This window comes from Dendrobates tinctorius, unplaced genomic scaffold, assembly GCF_039654945.1.
Source record: "Dendrobates tinctorius isolate UK_male_01 unplaced genomic scaffold, ASM3965494v1 ptg000250l, whole genome shotgun sequence".
Taxonomy (NCBI): domain Eukaryota; kingdom Metazoa; phylum Chordata; class Amphibia; order Anura; family Dendrobatidae; genus Dendrobates; species Dendrobates tinctorius.
In genome coordinates this window covers 62,248,375-62,269,657 of record NW_027361917.1, presented here as the reverse complement: position 1 = coordinate 62,269,657, position 21,283 = coordinate 62,248,375, and the positions used below count along the sequence as shown (strand labels likewise).

Sequence of the window (21,283 nt, the reverse complement as noted above, 5' to 3'; positions counted from 1 at the left end):
ATACCTTTCCTGGAAGGTGGTGTTCCTGGTAGCTATAACATCAATCAGGCGGGTCTCTGGCAGCGTTATCTTGCCGAGCCCCGTTTCTGACCTTTCACAAAGGCAAGGTGGTTCTTAGACCAGCTCCTCCTTTTTTGCCAAAAGTCGTTTCCTCATTTCACATTAATGAGGATATTGTCTTGCCCTCTTTTTGTCCAGCATCGGTACACCGTGTGGAAAAGGCCCTGCATACGTTAGACCTGGTGAGAGCACTCACGACGTACGTGTCACGGACGGCACCTTTTTGTCAGTCAGACGCGTTGTTCGTGCTCCATGAAGGTCGCAGGAAGAGACTCGCTGCCTCAAAATCGACTATAGCAAGATACATTCGTTTGGCTATTCAGGAGTCCTACCGCATCAGAGGCGCGCCAATTCCAGCAAGGATCAGAGCACCCTCTACTCGGGCAGTGGGCACCTCTTGAGCGCTTTGGCACCAGGCTTCAACGGAACAGGTTTGCAAGGCAGCAACCTGGTCCAGCCTGCACTCGTTTACTAAACATTGCAATATCCATACTCAGGCTTCAGCGGATGTGAGCCTGGGTAGAAGGATTCTTCAAGCAGCGGTGGCGCACCTTTAGACAGGAGGTGCATGTAGCTTGGATTGGTGAGTCAACTTCCCACCCAGGGACTGCTTTAGGACGTCCCACAGTACCTGTGTCCCCCAATGAGGCGAAGGAGAAACATGGATTTTTGTGATAATTCACCGTAAAATCCTTTTCTCCGAGACGCTCTTTGGGGGACACAGCACCCACCTGTTAGCCAAGTTGGCTTCTGTTTGTTTAATATGTTCTCTGTATGATATTAGGGTGGTTATTTTCTAGACATGTTACCTGCATTAAGGTTGATGTCAGATTTTTGTTTGATCTCCTACTGCTTTTGCACCAAACTGGTTTCCGCCCGCAATCGGGGTGAGGGTGTATATGGTGGAGGAGGAGCTAACCTCTTTTTTTCACTTAGTGTCAGCCTCCAGGCGGCAGTAGCATACACCCACATTACCTGTGTCCCCCAATGAGCGTCTCGGAGAAAAGGATTTTACGGTGAATTATCACAAAAATCCATGTTTCAATGCAGAATTGGCTGGAATTGAGATCGGACGCCATGTTGCGTTTGGAGAGCCCCTGATGTGCCTAAACAGTGGAAACCCCCTACAAGTGACCCCATTTTGGTAACTAGGCCCCATAAGGAACTTATCTAGATGTGTGGTGAGCACTTTGAACTTCCAAGTTCTTCACAGAAGTTTATAACGTAGAGCCGTAAAAATAAAAAATCATTTTTCCACAAAAATGACCTTTTCGCCCCCAAATTTTTATTTTTACAAGGATAACAGGAGAAATTAGACATCTAAAGTTGTTGTACAATTTGTCCTGATTACGCCCATACCCCATATGTGGGGGTAAACCACTGTTTGGGCGCATGGCAGAGCTTTGAAGGGAAGGAGCACCGTTTGACTTTTTCAATGCAGAATTGGCTGGAATTGAGGTTGGACGCCATGTCGCGTTTTGGAGAGCCACTGATGTGCCTAAAAAGTGGAAAACCCCCACAAGTGACACCATTTTGGAAGCTAGACCCCTTAAGGAACTTCTCTAGATGTGTGGTGAGCACTTTGAATCTCCAAGTGCTTCACAGAAGTTTATAACGCAGAGCTGAGAAAATATAAAAAAAATTTTTTCCAGAAAAATGATTTTTTAGCCCCCAATTTTTTCATTTTCCCAACGGTAACAGGGGAAATTAGACCCCCAAAGTTGGTGTACAATTTGTCCTGAGTACGCTGATGCCCCATATGTTGGGGTAAACCACTGTTTGGGCACACATCTGGGCTCGGAAGGGAGGGATCACCATTTGACTTTTTGAACGCAAAATTGGCTGGAATCAATGGTGGCGCCATGTCGCGTTTGGAGACCTCCTGATGTGTCTAAATAGTGGAAACCCCTCAATTCTAGCTCCAACCCTAACCCAAACACACCCCTAATCCCTAACCTTAATTCTAAACCTAATGGAAAAATGAAAATAAATATATTTTCTTTATTTCATTATATTTCCATAACTAAGGGGGGGGGGGTTATTTACTTTTTTTTTTTATTTTGATCACTGTGATAGGGTTTATCACATTGGGCATAATAATAGCATGCCGATGTTGGACACCTTCCCTTTGATGTGGGCTCCAGCGGTGACCCCATCCATCCTCCCTTCAAAGCGGTGCAGTCATATTGACCAAAGTATAACTTTCCTTCTATAATTATTTGTTTTTAATTTTGAAACTAAATAAACATTATTTGTGATTTTATAATTTTGAGTTGGAATCACTTCCTATCTAATCGTGATAAACTGTATAAGATTATGTTGAATTATTGAGTTTGAAATATTGGACATATAGGAATGACAGCACTAATGACAGCATGCAATTCAAATTTCATATATTTCATTACTGCCCTGGAAAATGGGGGGGGGGAACGTAGATATTTAGTACATAATTTGGAAAATTCATGCATGCCAGCAGTCACAACAAGGTGACCATCATTGCTGGGAACCTATGCTATGCTAATGTGAAGCCTCTCCCGGGCTGAAAGCCTATATTTATATGAGTAGGTAGGATCCTGCTGTAATTTAAAACTGCCGTTGGCTGATGTGTGGACAGCTGGGTCAGAGCCTATATATACAAAGATCAAGACTGTCACTTCCAAACAGAAATCAGGTGTGTACAGGTGCATACTATGCATAGCCATCTCCATACTTTACTAACAAAGTTGCATGCTATAGCGTTAGAGTGCAACTTTATGTATGTATGGAGATGGCTACTCATAATGTGCACCTGTACACACCAGTACTCTATTTCAAAGTGACAGTCAGTCTTTTGATGTTCGTACACTACACAGCACACACTGTATTTTCATGGTTTTAGCAAATAAAAAAATGAACAGAACTGCTTCTATTTATATGGAAAGCATCACGCGATGTTTTACATGATGCCTCTCAAGACTGTCATGCAGTATTTCATGTCTGTTTTATATTTCTATCTTCTCAGGTTTATGTCAAATGAATCCTGTAATCTGGACCTTTTATCTCATGGGCTTGCACTGATTGATCTGGGTCAAAGTATAGACATGGCTCTATTCCCCAAGGGAACAGTGTTCACTGGAAAGTGTGAGACATCAGGATTCCAGTGTACAGAAATGCTCTCAAATAAGCCATGGAATTATCAGGTACTTTGAGAATCTGTCTTATGGGTTGTCCTATAAATATTCTCTCTAAAGGGAACCTGTCAGCAGAATTGTGCATAGTGTCAGGTCAGCGCTGTTATACTGACTAAAATGATACCTTTTTGATGACATTCACCTTGTGCTTCTTTTTTAATCTTTGTTTTTAGTTAATGATATGCTCGTGTCCTAAGGCGGGGTTCATGTATGTGGTGCTCTGATTATACAGGGTGGGTCATTTATATGGATATACCTGGGTGGGCCATTTATAAAGTTGGATCAAAAATGGCCACCATGGTCCCCACCCATCTTGAAAAGTTTCCCCCCTCCCATATACTAATGTGCCACAAACAGGAAGTTGATATCACCAACCACTCCCATTTTATTTAGGTGTATCCATATAAATGGCCCACCTGTATATTCATAATGCAGACTGCTGACAGGTCACTGCTCCCTCACCGACCTGCCCCCTAGTTTGCATAATGAATTTACTAATGTGTGTATTTGAAAAAAAGCATGTCACTTCATCAAAATGGCGGTGCCTGCGCACTCACCTGTCAGTTAGTGCCCAATATCTTGCGCTGTTAAAAATAAACAAAAATCACCATCAAAATGGCGCCATCATCTGCACATTAGCATCTTTGTGTCCTCACCCCTCCTCTTCTTAGGCTGCATTGTTTTATTGTGCATTTATTTGCAGCAGACTGACGTTATACAATGTATGTGTGTATTGTAAATGCTGTGTTTCTCCTATGTGACAGACGGACTACTTTGGAGTGGCTGGGACTGTTTATTGCATGCTGTTTGGCAAATACATGAACGTTCGTGAAGAGAATGGAGCGTGGAAACCAGAAGGCAATTTTAAACGGTCAGTTATTATGGAAACCCCAACGGAAAGAACATTCAGTCTGAATGATCTTTTTACCGGTGTACATGGGTCCATATTTTCTAAAAAGCAATGGCAGGAATTCGAAGCGAAAACTCCACATTTTTACAATGGATGTGTCAAAAATCTGCATGTGGATCAAACTTCTAATTCACAACAATAAGAACTATAAGGCTATGGGCCCACGTAGCGTTTTAAAACGCACAATGAAAACCAGACTCCTTCCCAGAAATCGCGCGTTTTTTTCCTAGCGATTTCACCGTGATTTTGCCGCGATTTTCTCAAGCGCTTTCCAAGCGATTTGAAGCATCGCTTGGAATGTGATTGACAGGTTGGTCACACTCATCAAACATAGTGTTTGACAAGTGTGAGCAGCTTTTTACTATTGAGGCCGCCTATGCGACATCAATAGTAAAAGATAAAATGTTAAAAATGATTAAAAAAAAATAAAAAAAAAAATCGGGGTATATTTACCTTCTGACATCCCACGCTGCCATCCCGGGCCTCAGCGTTCCCAGCGATGCCTTGCAAGACCTGTGATGACGTAGTCTCGCGTTACTATAGCGATCTCGCGAGACCATGTCATCACAGGACCTTGCCGCAAGGCATTACTGGGAACGCTGAGGCCCGGGAACGCAGCGCGGGACGTCGGAAGGTAAATATACCCCAATTTTTTTATTCTTTTTTTTTTACAGGGGTATGGTACCCAGGGCCTGGAGGACAGTCTCCTCTCCTCCACACCGTGGGTACCAACTGCACATGAGGCGCTTAACTTCCCGCATGGTGGGCATAGCCACATGCGGGAAGTAAGCGATTCTCATGCATTCCTATGGGTGCGGAATCGCGGCAATTCTTTGCGATTCCGCACAAAAAAAATGATCTTGCTGCGATTTTTTCCGCGATGCGATTCCGCCACGGAACAAAGCGCAGCATTAGCACCGCATGTGCGGAATGCCATAGGAATGCATGGGGTGCGTCATGTACAAGATTTTTAAACGTTTTCGCGCCGAAAATCGCTGCAAAAACGCTTAAAAATCGCATCGTGGGCACACAGCCTAAAGGGATCCAGACATCTCCACCCACTTCCCTTCAGTGACCGGAAACTCGAGGAGCGGGCAGGGAGAAGTTGTCGACATCCACCTTTTATGACTAATTTCTGTCAGCTTTTAAAGTATGTGTTTTTCTCTGAAACACAGCAATGTTTCTGAGTCACATACACTGTGAAGTCATGGAGGCAATGCCTGAAACATGCGGTCAGTGGCTTTTATATGCTACACAATCTCCGATTTGTCCGATATCCAGCGCCTCCTCTTCTGAGTCACATGACTGCAATGCAGACTCCCTGAATCACTCTGTTCTGTGTGAGCCAGAAGTCTCTCTAGTTTTGGCTTACATATACTGATGTGAAATACTGACCAAATACTCATTGTGAATGTGGCCTTACACTGTAAGTCTATGGATCCCTATTTTGACGCTCTAGAGGTTTGAATGGTTAAAAGATACAGGTGCATCTCCCAAAATTAGAATATCATCAAAAAGTTAATTTATTTCAGTTCTTCAATACAAAAAGTGAAACTCGTATATCATATAGAGTCATTACAGAGTGATCTATTCAAGTGTTTATTTCTGTTAATGTTGATGATTATGGCTTACAGCCAATGAAAACCCAAAATTCATTATCTCAGTAAATTAGAATACTTTATAACACCAGCTTGAAAAATGATTTTAAAATCCAGAATGTTGGCCTACTGACATGTATATTCAGTAAATGCACTCAATACTTGGTCGGGGCTCCTTCTGCATCAATTACTGCATCAATGCGGCGTGGCATGGAGGCGTTCAGTCTGTGGCACTGATGAGGTGTTATGGAAGCCCAGGTTGCTTTGATAGCAGCCTTCAGCTCATCTGCATTGTTGGGTCTGGTGTCTCATCTTCCACTTGACAGTACCCCATAGATTCTCTATGGGGTTTAGGTCAGGTGAGTTTGCTGGCCAATCAAGCACAGTGATACTGTTGTTTATAAACCAGGTATTGGTACCTTTGGCAGTGTGGACAGGTGCCAAATCTTGCTGGAGAGTGAAATTTCCATCTCCAGAAAGCTTGTCGGCAGAGGGAAGCATGAAGTGCTCTAAAATTTCCTGGTAGACGGCTGCGCTGACTTTGGTCTTGATAAAACACAGTGGACGTACACCAGCAGATGACATGGCTCCTCAAACCATCACTGATTGTGGAAACTTCACACTAGACCTCAAGCAGCTTGGATTGTGGCCTCTACACGCTTCCTCCAGACTCTGGGACCTTGATTTCCAAGGTCATGCCAAGCTGCATTGATGCCAAAGGAGCCTCGACCAAGGATTGAGTTAATTTATTGAATATACATTTCAGTAGGCCAACATTTAGGATTTTAAAGTCCTTTTTCAAGCTGGTGTTATAAAGTATTCTAATTTACTAAGATAATGACTTTTGGGATTTCTTTGTCTGTAAGCCATAATCCTAAACACTTGAAATAGATCACTCTGTTTGTATAGACTCTATATAATATACGAGTTTCACTTTTTGTATTGAAGGACTGATGGTATTCTAATTTTGTAAGATGAACCTGTACTTCCATCACATACCGACCCCAGTGTGAGCCGAAGAATATGACTCTGAAGAGGGGCAGAGTGGTGCTGGATACCGGAAAAGACTGCATTTTCTGCGTATATTAACACACAAGACACTACACCAACAATTACACTTTTATGGAATAATAAAGTAACAGAAGTGCTTCTTTAATATGTGCAGTGTATTGATTATTCCATGCAATATACCCCTTGCATTACATGTGAAATGTCAAAGTATAGTCTGAAAGAGCGCCTAAATCTGACAAAGTGGAAACCTGGAGTATGTCATAGCTCTGTATATGAAGATTGCTTCTACGACACATCAGCAGATCATTTTGACTATACTGTTTCTCTCACCAAATTCCATTTGTCTCCTCTTTCATAACTTATGTTTGTTTTATTTTAGATTGCCGGATGGAAAAGTGTGGGTAGACTTTTTCCATATATTGCTGAATATCCCTGACTGTCACAGCCCATCTCCACTCAAACATTTGCGAGAAAAACTGACATACCGCTTCCAAATAATGTACAGTAAAAAGATGACATCTCTGCACAACAGACTTGTTATCCTGCTCCTAGAAAACAAGCCTTCAAGGAAGTAACCTTGACCGGACTTTTCACAAAAACTCTTTCAATGGGTCAGTTTTTGTACTTTCATAGTTTTAAAGAGACTGTTTCACAGTAAGCATAGAGTCTAGAGAACATCCCTTCATCCACAGTAACCGCTGACCTTCTACAGCAGATGGGCAAAATAAATGCAATGTATTCATCATGCTATAAGCGCCTGAGTACTGCCATGATTTGTGCTGAAACTGTTTTTAACGGCTGGCACTGCATTTGATTTTTTAATTTTGTCTGTAAGACCGATTTTACAACTTGTTTTGCAGCATGTTCTCTCTGAAGAGTGTGACTTGTAAGAGAAAGGAGTATGGCTTAAATTGTGACAAAAAATGTGCGCCACAGTTTTGGTGTAAAGTAAGCCAATAAAGGTTGTATAAACTTACAATAGATAGTCTTAAGTGCGCCATATCTATCAGGGATGCCGTAGGATATATCTGTCCAGTCTAACTTTCCATCATCTAAGAATTAGATGGTTTTGGCAAATTGCCCAATTTTTTAGTAATCGTTCAAATGTGAAATTTCTTGCCAGTGTATTTCTATTGTTTTTTTTACTAAGCAATACTTTGCCAAATATTAAGTTATCCAACTAAAAGAAAAGTTGAAAATTGTTGCAAATGTGACAAAAATACTTTTCTATCACTTGCAGTGATGCTTCAACAGTCCTCCCAAAATGAGATATCTATATATACGGGGGGGGGGGGGGGTGTGTGTGTGTGTGTATATATATGTATGTGTGTGTATATATATATATATATATATATATATATATATTGTGCATGCTGATAGTTTAGTGCCCCATAAAACAAAACATGATGCAACTGCCTATGGTGAAAACCTAAAGTGCAAAAAAACTCAGGTGTCAGGTTCTGCTGCATTTTTGCACTTACTCGGCTTTCAATCGGAAAAAAAGACTGAAAGTTACATGTTGCAGTTTGCAAAAATGCCGCAAGATTCCAAGTTGGCCATGAAAAGAAAACAATGTGTGTGCATGAGGCCTCTGAAATCTCACAGCTTTTGCTGGTTCTGTAAAATGCAGCTTAAAACGTAGCGTAAAAATGCAGCAGCAAAGCCTGAACATAGCCTTAAGTCTAGGGTAAGGTGTTTTTCAAAAGTTTAAGAAAAAATATACCGTACTCGTGTTAGGCATATAAATTACACTAATAATACATTTCCAAACAACCCATTGCCTTTCATTCCCGTTCACTGATCCCCACAAATCTCCCTGATAATTACTAAGCGACCCCAAACTATGATCGCCTTAGCAACTTGAGATCCCTAATTTCCCTCCTAAAAGAGTTTTTCACATTCCTATACCCCGGAGAGCAATGTTGCAGTTGATGAGGCCTTGATAAGTTTCAAGGGCCGTCTGTAATTCCTCCAGTTTTTCCCTGCCAAGTGAGACAAATATGGTATCCATTTACATAAAATGTGTGAGAGCACAACAGGGTACTCATGCGCCTTTCTAATATGCGAAGGGACCGCTAAATTAACCCACCAAACTGCCCCAGACAATCGACATCCCAGGTAAATTTCATGCCCAAAAGAAAGTTGTATTCAATGAGGAATATGACAAATTTTAATAGATAATTAATCACACAATAACAATGATTGCACAACACATGATTAAAAACCAAAATCTAAAAATATGTATAACATATACCGGTAAGTGTGAGGGGAACGGGGTGTGCAGAAAGGAATAGCATAATAGGGGATGCATTTCGTACATGAAAATAATATACAGATCAAACATGTATCATATACAGTTGTGGCCAAAAGTATTGACACCCCTGCAATTCTGTCAGATAATACTCAGTTTCTTCCTGAAAATGATTGCAAACACAAATTCTTTGGTATTATTATCTTCATTTAATTTGTCTTAAATGAAAAAAACACAAAAGAGAATGAAGCAAAACATTGATCATTTCACACAAAACTCCAAAAATGGTCCAGACAAAAGTATTGGCACCCTCAGCCTAATACTTGGTTGCACAACCTTTAGCCAAATAACTGCGACCAACCGCTTCCGGTAACCATCAATGAGTTTCTTACAATGCTCTGCTGGAATTTTAGACCATTCTTCTTTGGCAAACTGCTCCAGGTCCCTGATATTTGAAGGGTGCCTTCGCCAAACTGCCATTTTTAGATCTCTCCACAGGTGTTCTATGGGATTCAGGTCTGGACTCATTGCTGGCCACCTTAGAAGTCTCCAGTGCTTTCTCTCAAGCCATTTTCTAGTACTTTTTGAAGTGCGTTTTGGGTCATTGTCCTGCTGGAAGACCCATGACCTCTGAGGGAGACCCATCTTTCTCACACTGGGCACTACATTATGCTGCAAAATTTATTCGTAGTCTTCTGACTTCATAATGCCATGCACACGGTCAAGCAGTCCAGTGCCAGAGGCAGCAAAGCAACCCCAAAACATCAGGGAACCTCCGCCATGTTTGACTGTAGGGACCGTGTTTTTTTCCTTGAATGCCTCTTTTTTTCTCCTGTAAACTCTATGTTGATGCCTTTGCCCAAAAAGCTCTACTTTTATCTCATCTGACCAGAGAACATTCTTCCAAAACATTTTAGGCTCTTTCAGGTAAGTTTTGGCAAACTCCAACCTGGCTTTTTTATGTCTCGGGGTAAGAAGTGGGGTCTTCCTGGGTCTCCTACCATACAGTCCCTTTTCATTCAGACGCCGACGGATAGTACGGGTTGACACTGTTGTACCCTCGGACTGCAGGGTAGCTTGAACTTATTTGGATGTTAGTCGAGGTTCTTTATACAACATCCGCACAATCTTGCGTTGAAATCTCTTGTCAATTTTTCTTTTCCGTCCACATCTAGGGAGGTTAGCCACAGTGCCATGGGCTTTAAACTTCTTGATGACACTGCGCACGGTAGACACAGGAACATTCTGGTCTTTGAAGATGGACTTGTAGCCTTGAGATTGCTCATGCTTCCTCACAATTTGGTTTCTCAAGTCCTCAGACAGTTCTTTGGTCGTCTTTTTTTTTCTCCATGCTCAATGTGGTACACACAAGGACACAGGACAGAGGTTGAGTCAACTTTAATCCATGTCAACTGGCTGCAAGTGTGATTTAGTTATTGCCAACACCTGTTAGGTGTCACAGGTAAGTTACAGGTGCTGTTAATTACACAAATTAGAGAAGCATCACATGATTTTTCGAACAGTGCCAAAACTTTTGCCCACCCTCTTTTTTATGTTTGGTGTGGAATTATATCCAATTTGGCTTTAGGACAATTCTTTTTGTGTTTTTTTCATTTAAGACAAATTAAATGAAGATAATAATACCAAAGAATTTGTGTTTGCAATCATTTTCAGGAAGAAACTGAGTATCTGACAGAATTGCAGGGGTGTCAATACTTTTGGCCACAACTGTAAGCATTGTCTGGCATGAGTCACTAGTGAATATTTAATAAAATATTTCATCCAAATGGACCACTGCATGAAAGAGAAGTATAGTAAATATCAATTGGCCGTAATAGATAAAGTACAATTCGGAGTAATAAAATCTAATTTATGATATCAAACACAGATATGAGATTATATAAGGTAAAGAGAACAACAATTAATGTAAGGCTATATAAAACATATTTGGTGATCCAAGTTCATATAAGAGCAGCCATGCTTGGTGCTAAGTAAATGTTATGGTGTCATAGCGCAAAATACCATCCCTAAAGAGGCACACCACAGTTCCCCTCACAGCACTCCAACTCCACTGTCGCCTTGTCAGGGACTTCTGATTCCAATTCCAAACAAATTATTATGTAACCTAGCACTAGAAGCAAATCTGTAACTGTAAAGCCAACCACCTAGATCGATCTAAAGGTTCAAGCTTTTAAAACAAATAGAAAACCTACATCATTAGAATGCATCCAAGGCAAAGGAGCATGGCAATATGCTTCAGAGCTGCTGTGAGTCAGATGTTGAGTGCGTGTTTATTTTCACTTGAAAATAGTGTCCTTTTTTTTTTTTTTTTTATTGTCCATGGAAAAATAGATGTATTCCTGCAGCTGCTGCCGGTCACGTGTGCCTCTACTTCAAAGAAATGAATATTCACCCCATTTTCTGAATATTCATTTCTCTGAAGTAGAGGCATACGTGACCGGCAGCAGCAGGAAGGCACCGGCTGACACTCTGCTGGTTAGAGAGCAATGAATACTCACTGCTTTGCGTGCACACAGTCCCGGCGTGCAGAGCATTCAAGTATTCCGACTGCTACCCTTCGACTTGCAAGCAGCGCGTGATGTCCCTGCCATGCTCTGCTTGCGAGCATTAACCCCTTAGTGACAGAGCCAGTTTGCAGCTTAATGACCAGGCCAATTTTTACAATTCTGACCACTGTCACTTTATGAGGTTATAACTCTGGAACACTTTAATGGATCCCGGTGATTCTGAGATTGTTTTTTCGTGACATATTGTACTTCATGTTAGTGGTAAAATTTCTTCGATAAGTCTTGCGTTTATTTATGAAAAAAACGGAAATATGGCAAATTTTGAAAATTTTGCAGTTTTGAAACTTTAAATTTTTATGCCCTTAAATCAGAGAGATGTGTCACACAAATTTCTTAATAAATAACATTTCCCACATGTTTACTTTACATCAGCACAATTTTGAATGCAAAATTTTTTTTTGTTAGGAAGTTATAAGGGTTAAAAGTTGACCAGCAATTTCTCATTTTTACAAAACCATTTTTTTAGGGACCACATCATATTTAATGTCATTTTGATGGGTGTACATGACAGAAAATACCCAAAGGTGACACCATTCTAAAAACTGGACCCCTCAAGGTGCTCAAAACCACATTCAAGAAGTTTATTAACCCTTTACGTGCTTCACAGGAACTAAAGCAATGTGGAAGGAAAAAATTAACATTTAACTTTTTTTTGCAAAATATTTACTTCAAAACCAATTTTTTTTATTTCCACAAGTGTTAAAAGAGAAAATGAACCACAAAATTATTTTGTGCAATTTCTCCTGAATACGTCGATACCCCATATGTGGGGGTAAACCACTTTTTCAGCGCACGGCAGAGCTCGCAAGGGAAGGAGCCCGTTTGACTTTTTCAACACAGAATTGGCTGGAATTGAGATCGGATGCCATGTTGCGTTTGGAGATTCCCTGAAGTCCCTAAATAGTGGAAACCCCCAACAAGTGACCCCATTTTGGAAACTAGACCCCTTAAAGAACTTATCTAGATGTGTGGTGAGCACTTTGAATCTTCAAGTGCTTCACAGAAGTTTATAACGTAGAGCCATGAAAATTAAAAATAATTTTTTTTTACTCAAAAATGATTTTTTAGCCCGCTATATTTTATTTTCACAAGGCTAACAGGAGAAATTGGACCACAAAAGTTTGTGCAATTTGTCCTGAGTACGCTGATACCCCATATGTGCGGGGAACCACTGTTTGGGTGCATGGGAGAGCTCGCAAGGGAAGGAGTGCCATTTTGGAACGCAGACTTTGATGGAATGGTCTGCGAGCCTCATGTTGCGTTTGCAGAGCCCCTGATGTACCTAAACAGTGGAAACCCCCCACAAGTGACCCCATTTTTGAAACTAGACCCCCAAGGAGCTTATCTAGATGTGTGGTGAGCACTTTGAATCCCCAAGTGCTTCACGGAAGTTTATAACTCAGAGCCGTGAAAATAAAAAGTCTTTTTTATTTCCACTAAAGTGATTTTTTTAGACCCCCAAAGTTGGTAAATAGTGGAAACCCCTCAATTATTGCTCCAACCCTAACCCCAACACACCCCTAACCTAATGGAAAAATGAAAAAAAAATATTTTCTTTATTTCATTGTTTGCCTAACTAAGGGGGTGATAAACGGGGGGTTATTCACTATTTTTTTTTATTTTGATCACTATGATAGACTATCATAGTGATCAAAATGAATGAATGGAATCTGCCAGCCGGAGCCTGCAGATTCCCGGCGGGCACACTGCACGTGACCGCCATTTTCCCCGGATCCAAGATGGCGGCGCCCAACGGAGGACGTCGGCGGGACGCAGGACCACCGGGAGGGGACCCTGGACCACGGAGATGTACCAGCGGGGGGATCGGGGACCCTCTTTCTCTCTTCTCTGATGTGCGATCACATCAGAGGAAAGAGAAATTAAATGCAAAATCGCTGCTTTTTTTTTTGCGATCGCCGTTATAGGGTTAATAACGGCGATCGCAGAAGCGGGGTCGGTAAAAACCGACCCGATTCATGTTCTCTGGGGTCTCGGCTACCCCCTGCAGCCGAGACCTCGGAGAAAATCCGACACTGGGGGGCGCTATTTACTCCACAGCGCCGTGAATTCACGGCGCTGTGGTTTAATTACCCTTAATTACCACCGTTAAAAGGCGTATCGGCGGTCGTTAAGGGGTTAAGCAGCTGCTGGCATCAGAGCAGGACACTGCGAGGGAGCACCGGGAAGGTAAGTGTAATGGTTTGGTTTTTTAATGTTTTCTGATGGGGGTGAGGGCCAATCATACCAGGATAAGGAAAGGATGGGGGAACATGCATACCAGGATGCCATTAAAGAGAAATGAATATTCATTGCCCTCCTCGCTCATGGGCATGGAACGCAGTGAATATTCATTTCTCTTTAGCAGCGGTGACTGGAGTTAGCATCAGCAGTCGGCTCCTGTCTCTGTGACCCACTGCTCTGCCGAAATTGCTCCTCCACCTCCCGACCATAGCCGTTACATCCAGACTATAAGACACACCCCATTTTCCTCCACATTTTTTGAGGATAAAAGTGTCTTATAGCCTGAAAAATGCAGTATTTTGTTTTTCTAATTTGTCTGGACTAAATGTTGTTGGTCAATGAATTTTAAGGTTGAAAAGAAAACAGAATGGCAACGCTGACAAGCATGCAACCTTGCTACATTCATACACAGGTGCTTCTAAAAAAAAAAATTAGAATATCATCAAAAAGTTCATTTATTTCAGTTCTTCAATACAAAAAGTGAAATTCATATAAGAGTCATTACAAACAGAGTGATGTATTTCAAGTGTATATTTCTGTTAATGCTGATGATTATGGCTTACAGCCAATGAAAACCCCAAAGTCATTATTTCAGTAATCTAGAATAATTAACAAAAAACACCTGCAAAGGCTTCCTAAGCGTTTAAACGGAATCTGTCACCTATTTTTAGCCCTATCAGCTGCCGACACCGCCATCAGGGGCTTATCTACAGCATTCTGTAATGCTGTAGATAAGCCTCCGATGTAACCTGAAAGATAAGGAAAACAATTTAGATTATACTCACCAGGGGGTGGTGGGTGTCTCGGTCCAGTCCAGCGCCTCCCATCTTCATACGATGCCATCGACCTTCTTACTTCTGCCTCAGCTCCTACCCTCAACAGGGCAGATAAAGTACGCCCGTGCCGGAGCCGCAGCAGAAGTAAGAAGTAGGATGGTATCGTATGAAGATGGAAGGCACCGGACCGCGACACCCATCGGACTGGACGCCAGGGTGAGTGTAATCTAACTTGCTTTTCTTCTTTTTAAGGTTACATCGGGGGCTTATCTACAGCATTATAGAATGGGGTGACAAATTTCCTTTAAAAAGGTCCTGTCACACTTAGCGATGTACCAGCGATATGGCGTGGTCAGGATCGCTGGTGCATCGCAAAGTGGTCGCTAGTGAGCTGCCACACAGGCAGATCTCACCGACATCGCAGGGGTCGGCGGCCGTTAGTTACCTGTCAGACAAGGCGATCCTGACGTCCTCCCGCCCGCGTCCACGCATCGCTCATCTCCACAGCAGGAAGCTGACGACAAGAAACAGTCCAGGACGTTCTCGCGCGATCAGCGATAACCAGCGGGGGAGCGGTCGGAGGTAAGTATCGCACATAGCGATATCGCTAGCAATATCGCTATAACGTCACAAAAACCAGTGACGTTATAGCGATATTGCTAGCGATATCGCTTAGTGTGACAGGCCCTTTAGTCTGTTACAGTAGGCTCCACAATCATGTGGAAGACTGCTGACTTGGCAGATGTCCAGAAGGCAGTCATTGACAAACTCCACAAGGAGGGTAAGCCACAAAAGGTCATTGCTAAAGAAGCTGGCTGTTCACAGAGTGCTGTATCCAAGCATATTAATGGAAAGTTGAGTGAAAGGAAAAAATGTGGTAGAAAAAGGTGCACAAGCAACTGGGATAACCGCAGCCTTGAAAGGATTGTGAAGAAAAGGCCATTCAAAAATTTGGGGGGAGATTCACAAGGAGTGGACTGCTGCTGGAGTCATTGCTTCAAGAGCCACCACACACAGATGTATCCAGGACATCGGCTACAAGTGTCACATTCCTTGTGTCAAGCCACTTATGACCAATAGACAACGCCAGAAGCGTCTTTTTATTATTATTATTTATTTATATAGCGCCATTAATTCCATGGTGCTGTACATGAGAAGGGGATTACGTACAAAGTTATAGATATCGTTAACAGTAAATAAATTTACAATGACAGACTGGTACAGAGGGGAGAGGTCTTACCTGGGCCAAGGAGTAAAAGAACTGGGCTGTTGCTCAGTGGTCCAAGCTGTTGTTTTCAGATGAAAGTAAATTTTACATTTCATTTGGAAATCAAGGTCTCAGAGTCTTGAGGAAAAGTGGAAAGGCCACAATCCAAGCTGCTTGAGGTCTAGTGTGAAGTTTCCACAATCAGTGATGGTTTGGGAAGCCATGTCATCTGCTGGTGTAGGTCCACAGTGTTTTATCAAAGTCAGCACAGACGAATTTTAAAGTACTTTGTGCTTCCCTCTGCCGACAAGCTTTTTGGAGATGGAAATTTCACTCTCCAGCAGGACTTGGCACCTGTCCACACTGCCAAAAGTACCAATACCTGGTTTATAAACAACAGTATCACTGTGCTTGATTGGCCAGCAAACACGTCTGACCTTAACCCCATAGAGAATCTATGGGATATTGTCATGAGCAAGATGAGAGACCAGACCCAACAATGCAGACGAGCTGAAGGCTGCTATCAAAGCAACTTGGGCTTTTATAACACCTCAGCAGTGCCACAGGCTGGTCACCTCTATGACATCAGAAAAAAGGCAGAGATGCTTACCTGTCCAGGCCTCCAAACAAATGCACTATCAGGGTGCAGTGGACTCGATTTAAAGATGGCAGCAGAGGTGCAGCAATACCGTTGAAACAACCACTCTCAACCTACCAATCCATGGAGGGGGTGGTTGTTTGGTATATTAGTGCACAAAAGATGATCTGTATGAGGCATTATTCACATGCAGGTGATGCAGAGCATCTGACTTGCAGCCTATTAATGACGCCCATACTCTTAAATCAGGCGGGCTGCCCAGTGCTAACCAAAATGCATCATTTCTGAACAGAGGCCACAGCTTACAGAGCCATCTGGGCCCAACTGCACCCTGAAAAATAAATTGCAAAAAATATATACAATATATGTGAGGCATTAGTTGATATGGCCAAAATGGAAGCTTTCAACCTATTTTAAGGGTCCCCATGTTTGCAAGTCCAATCACTAAACATCAAAACAGAGCTCACAGACACAAAAGGATACACCAAACCATGGATTGGTAGGTTGAGAGTGGTTGTTTCATCGGTATTGCTGCACCTGTGTTGCTGCCATTTTTAATCGGGTCTACTGCACCCTGATAGTGCAACCCAAAAGTCATTATCTCAGTAAATTATAATACTTTATAACACCAGCTTGAAAAAATTATTTTAAAATTTGTAATGTTTGCCTACTGAAATGTATGTTCAGTAAATGCACTCAATACTTGTTCGGGACTCTTTTTGAATCAATTTCTGCGTCAATGGTGCATGGCATGGAGGCGATCAGCCTGTGGTACTGCTGAGGTGTTATGGAAGACCAGGTTGCTTTGATAGCTGAAGGCTGCTATCGCGATCCACCCGAGGCTATTAACCAGTTAAATGCCGCTGTCAAACTCTGACAGCTGCAATTAACAAGCACTTCTGGCAATTGTACCAGAAATCCGCCCACGGTGACCCATGTCACGTAAACCCGGTTCTCTGGTGTGTTGGCATGACAACCAGAGGTCTTCTGAAGACCTCTATGGTTGTCAGTGCCAGCTTGCTGTGAGCGCCACCCCGTGGTAGGCGCTCATTGCAAGTGAGTAATTCTGCTATATAGAGGAGATCTGATCATCTCTTTGTAGCAGAGCCAATTGGGTTGTGGCAGCTTCTAGTCTCCCATGGAGACTATAGAAGCATGCCAAAAGTTTAAAAAAAAAAAATGTTCTTAAAAATATAAAAAAAAGTAAAAGTTCAAATCACCCCCCTTTCACCCCATTCAAAATAAAGCAATGAAAAAAACAATCAAACATACACATATTTGTTATCGCCGCATTCAAAATCACCCGATCTATCAATAAAAAAAATTAACCTGATCACTAAACGGCATAGTGAGAAAAAAAGTAAAAATGCCAGAATTACTTTTTTTGGCCGCCATCGCATTACATTAAAATGCAATAATGGGTGATCAAAAGATCATATCTGCACCAGAATGGTACAATTAAAAATTTCAGCTCGGCATGCAAAAAAATATGCCGTCACCCAACCCGAGATCACGAAAAATGGAGACGCTACGGGTCTCGGGAAAATGGTGCAATTTTCTTTTTAACAAAGTCTGGAATTTTTTTTTTCACCACTTAGATAAAAAAGAACCTACATATGTTTCCTGTCTATGAACTAGTAATGACCTGGAGAATCATAATGGCAGGTCTGTTTTAGCATTTAGTGTACCTAGTAAAAAAAGCCAAACACAAAACAAGTGTGGGACTTCCCCTTTTTCTTTTTTTTTTGCAATATCACGGCACTTGGAATTTTTTCTCCCATTTTCTAGTGCACGACATGGTAAAACCAATGGTGTTGTACAAAAATACAACTCGTACCACAAAAAAAAATAAGCCCTTACACTGTCATATTGATGGAAAAATAAAAACTTATGGCTCTGAGAAGAAGGGGAGCTAAAAATGAAAACGCAAAAGCGCAAAAAGCTCTAGGTGTAGATGACATGCACACTGCTAATTGGGTGTAATTGACTCATTTACGGAATGGACGTTTTCTAATAGAAATGCAGAGATCGGTGAGGTCATTTATTCTTGGAAGAAACAGGAATCATTTATGGCCCTTATTTAAAGCAGGAGGGAAGCAAATGTTGTACCTGCTCGTTTTAGCCCTTGCTCAGTGAGTAAAATGGGTTGTTCCAGACATTGTACCGAAGGAGAAAGAACTTTGATCAAGAAGTTGATTGGAGAGGGGAGAACCTATAAAGAAGTGCAGAAAAAAAATTGCCTGCTCAGCCAAAATTATTTCCAATTGTTTAAAATGGCAAACAAACCTTGAAACATGTGGCAGGAAAGGAAATATTGCCATCTGCATAAATCATAGAATGGCAAAGACGAATCAAATGATCAGCTCTAGTGAGATTAAAGAAGCGCTCCAGACAGATACCTATGAGTCCTGCAACCATCGGAAGACTCCTACATGAAGCTAAACTACAGTATTAGTAATAAGCCCTCTTAAAGTACCGTATTTCTCAGACTAAAAATCTGCATTCATCCCCACCCTGGTATGCATGGTCCCCTTATCTCCTCCCTGGTAGACATGGTCCCCATCAGAAAAACATAAAACATTCTACTTACCTTCCCTGTGCTCCCTCGGGCAGCGTCCTGTTCCTGTGTGACGTCATGTTCCGCTTACAAGCAGAGGACAGCTGCCGGAATACACACTGCTCTCCACGCCCGGGACTATGGGTTTGTGGAGCAGTTAATATTCATCTTCTATAATAGCAGGCACACTGTTAGCCACAGCAGCTGGGCGAACACGTGTGCCCGCTACTAATGAGAATTAATATTCAATACTCTCCACTCCCATGGGCATGGAGAGCAGTTAATATTCATTCTCTTTAAGAGCAGGCACAGTGATTGCCCGATCACTGCAGGAAGGCTGCGGCCACTGTGCCTGTGATTAAAAATCAATGAATATTCACTGCTCTCCACACCGTTGGGAGTGGAGAGCAGTGAATATTCATTCCCTTTAGTGGTGGGCACATATGATCTCCCAGTGGCTGCAGGAGACAGCGCTGCGGCTAACTGAGTATCTGCTATTAAAGAGAAATGAATATTCACTGCTCCCCATGCCCATAGTCCCTCCCACCTCTCGGCACCCGCTTTAGTGCATAGAGGTGGGAGGGACTATGGGTGAGTGGATCACTGAATATTAATTTCTCTTTAGCAGTGGGCACAGGGGTTAGCAGAGCAAGATTGTTCTTACTGGGTCTAAAGGCCGCAGACAGTTTGTGAGACGACCACAAACCCTAAATTCAAACTACAGTGCACTGTGAAGACTGTAGAGTAATGATTTGGAGATATTTCTCATACTATGGAGTTGGGCCCATTTATGCCATACCAGGCACCATGGACTAGTTTGAATATATCAAAGTACTGGAAGAGGGACTGTATGTTTCCTTACACTGAAGAATTGTCATTGAAATGGATGCTTCAGCAGGACAAAAAAAAACAAACACACATCAGCAAACAAGCAACATTCTGGATCCAGACCAACGAGATTGATGTTATGAAGAAGTCAGCCCAATCCCCAAACATAACCTCAATCTGATTGAGAATTTGTGGAGTGACATAAAAAATTCTGTTTTTGACACAGAACCTAAGAATGCAAAAGAACTGTGGAACGTATTCCAGGCAGCTTAGGATGGAATATTTGCTTTCAGTTTTCAGATGTTAGTTGACACCATGCCACATAGATGTAATGCAGTTATCAGAAATAAGTCTGTAGACAAGTTTACATAAATATAATATAATATAACTATAAGTATTCGGGATTGTAAATGAAAATGCAGACACTATTTCTTTTTGAGCAGCCTATTCCTGTTGCGTCATTTTCAGTTTAAAAAGGTATATTTTGTTCATGTTTTCATTTGGAATTGAATGTGCAGTGCTCCCAGTGCCTTTGTGTATAATGAAATAAAACAACTGAGCTCAATCCTCATAATAGTATTTAATACCTTCACCCCGAATCTTGTTTTAACCTTCATATCCAGGCCAAATTTTACAATTCTTGCCAGTGTAACTTTATGAGGTAATAACTCTGGAAATGCTTCAACGGATCCCACTGATTCTGACACTGTTTTTTCGTGACATATTGTACTTCATGACAGTGGTAAACTTTCTTTCATATGACTTGCGTCTATTTGTGAAAACAAAAATGTTGCAAAAATGTTGAAAATGTTGCAATTTACAAACTTTTAATTTTTATGCCCTAAGGGTGGTTTCACATTAGCGCTTTTTAAGCGCACGCACGGCCGGGGGTAGCTCCGCCCCCGAGCCGGCTCTCTGCCCGGCGTGCCCGCCCCTTGCTTGTAGCGCCGCCTCCTAGCGCACAGCGGCGCCTGTGATCGGCGCACCCTATCTTTAGCATAGGGTGCGCAGATCGTGCGCAGGCCGTGCGCTAGTTGCGCTTTGACCTGCGCTGTGCACTTTTGACGGTGCGCCGTGCGCGCCAAAATCCGAAAAGTTTGATTTTGGCGCGCACGGCGCACCGTCAAAAGTGCGCAGGTCAAAGCGCAACTAGCGCACGGCCTGCGCACGATCTGCGCACCCTATGCTAAAGATGGGGTGCGCCGATCGCAGGCGCCGCTGTGCGCTAGGAGGCGGCGCTACAAGCAAGGGGCGGGCACGCCGGGCAGAGAGCCGGCTCGGGGGCGGAGCTACCCCCGGCCGTGCGTGCGCTAAAAAGCGCTAATGTGAAACCACCCTTAAATCCGTTATGTCACACAAATTAGTTAATAAATAAAATTTCCCACATGTCTACTTTACATCAGCACAATTTTTGAAATATATTTTTTTTATTAGGAAGTTAGAAGGGTTAAAAGTTGACCAGCGATTTCTAATTTTTCCAACAAAATT

At 42.2% G+C, this 21,283-nt stretch overlaps 1 protein-coding gene across 3 annotated transcripts in view; it reads left to right on the top strand.

Moving 5' to 3' along the window:
• The window catches only part of BUB1 (BUB1 mitotic checkpoint serine/threonine kinase), a 131,633-nt gene extending 123,905 nt beyond the window's left edge, over positions 1-7,728 (top strand). For all 3 annotated transcript variants that reach the window (XM_073557720.1, XM_073557719.1, XM_073557718.1), the window contains exons 20-22: positions 3,062-3,239; positions 3,995-4,101; positions 7,129-7,728. In XM_073557720.1, coding sequence (XP_073413821.1) covers positions 3,062-3,239; positions 3,995-4,101; positions 7,129-7,324 — 481 coding nt within the window. In that variant the 3' untranslated portion in view covers positions 7,325-7,728. The remainder of the gene's footprint in view (positions 1-3,061; positions 3,240-3,994; positions 4,102-7,128) is intronic.
• Positions 7,729-21,283: the final 13,555 nt, after the last annotated feature.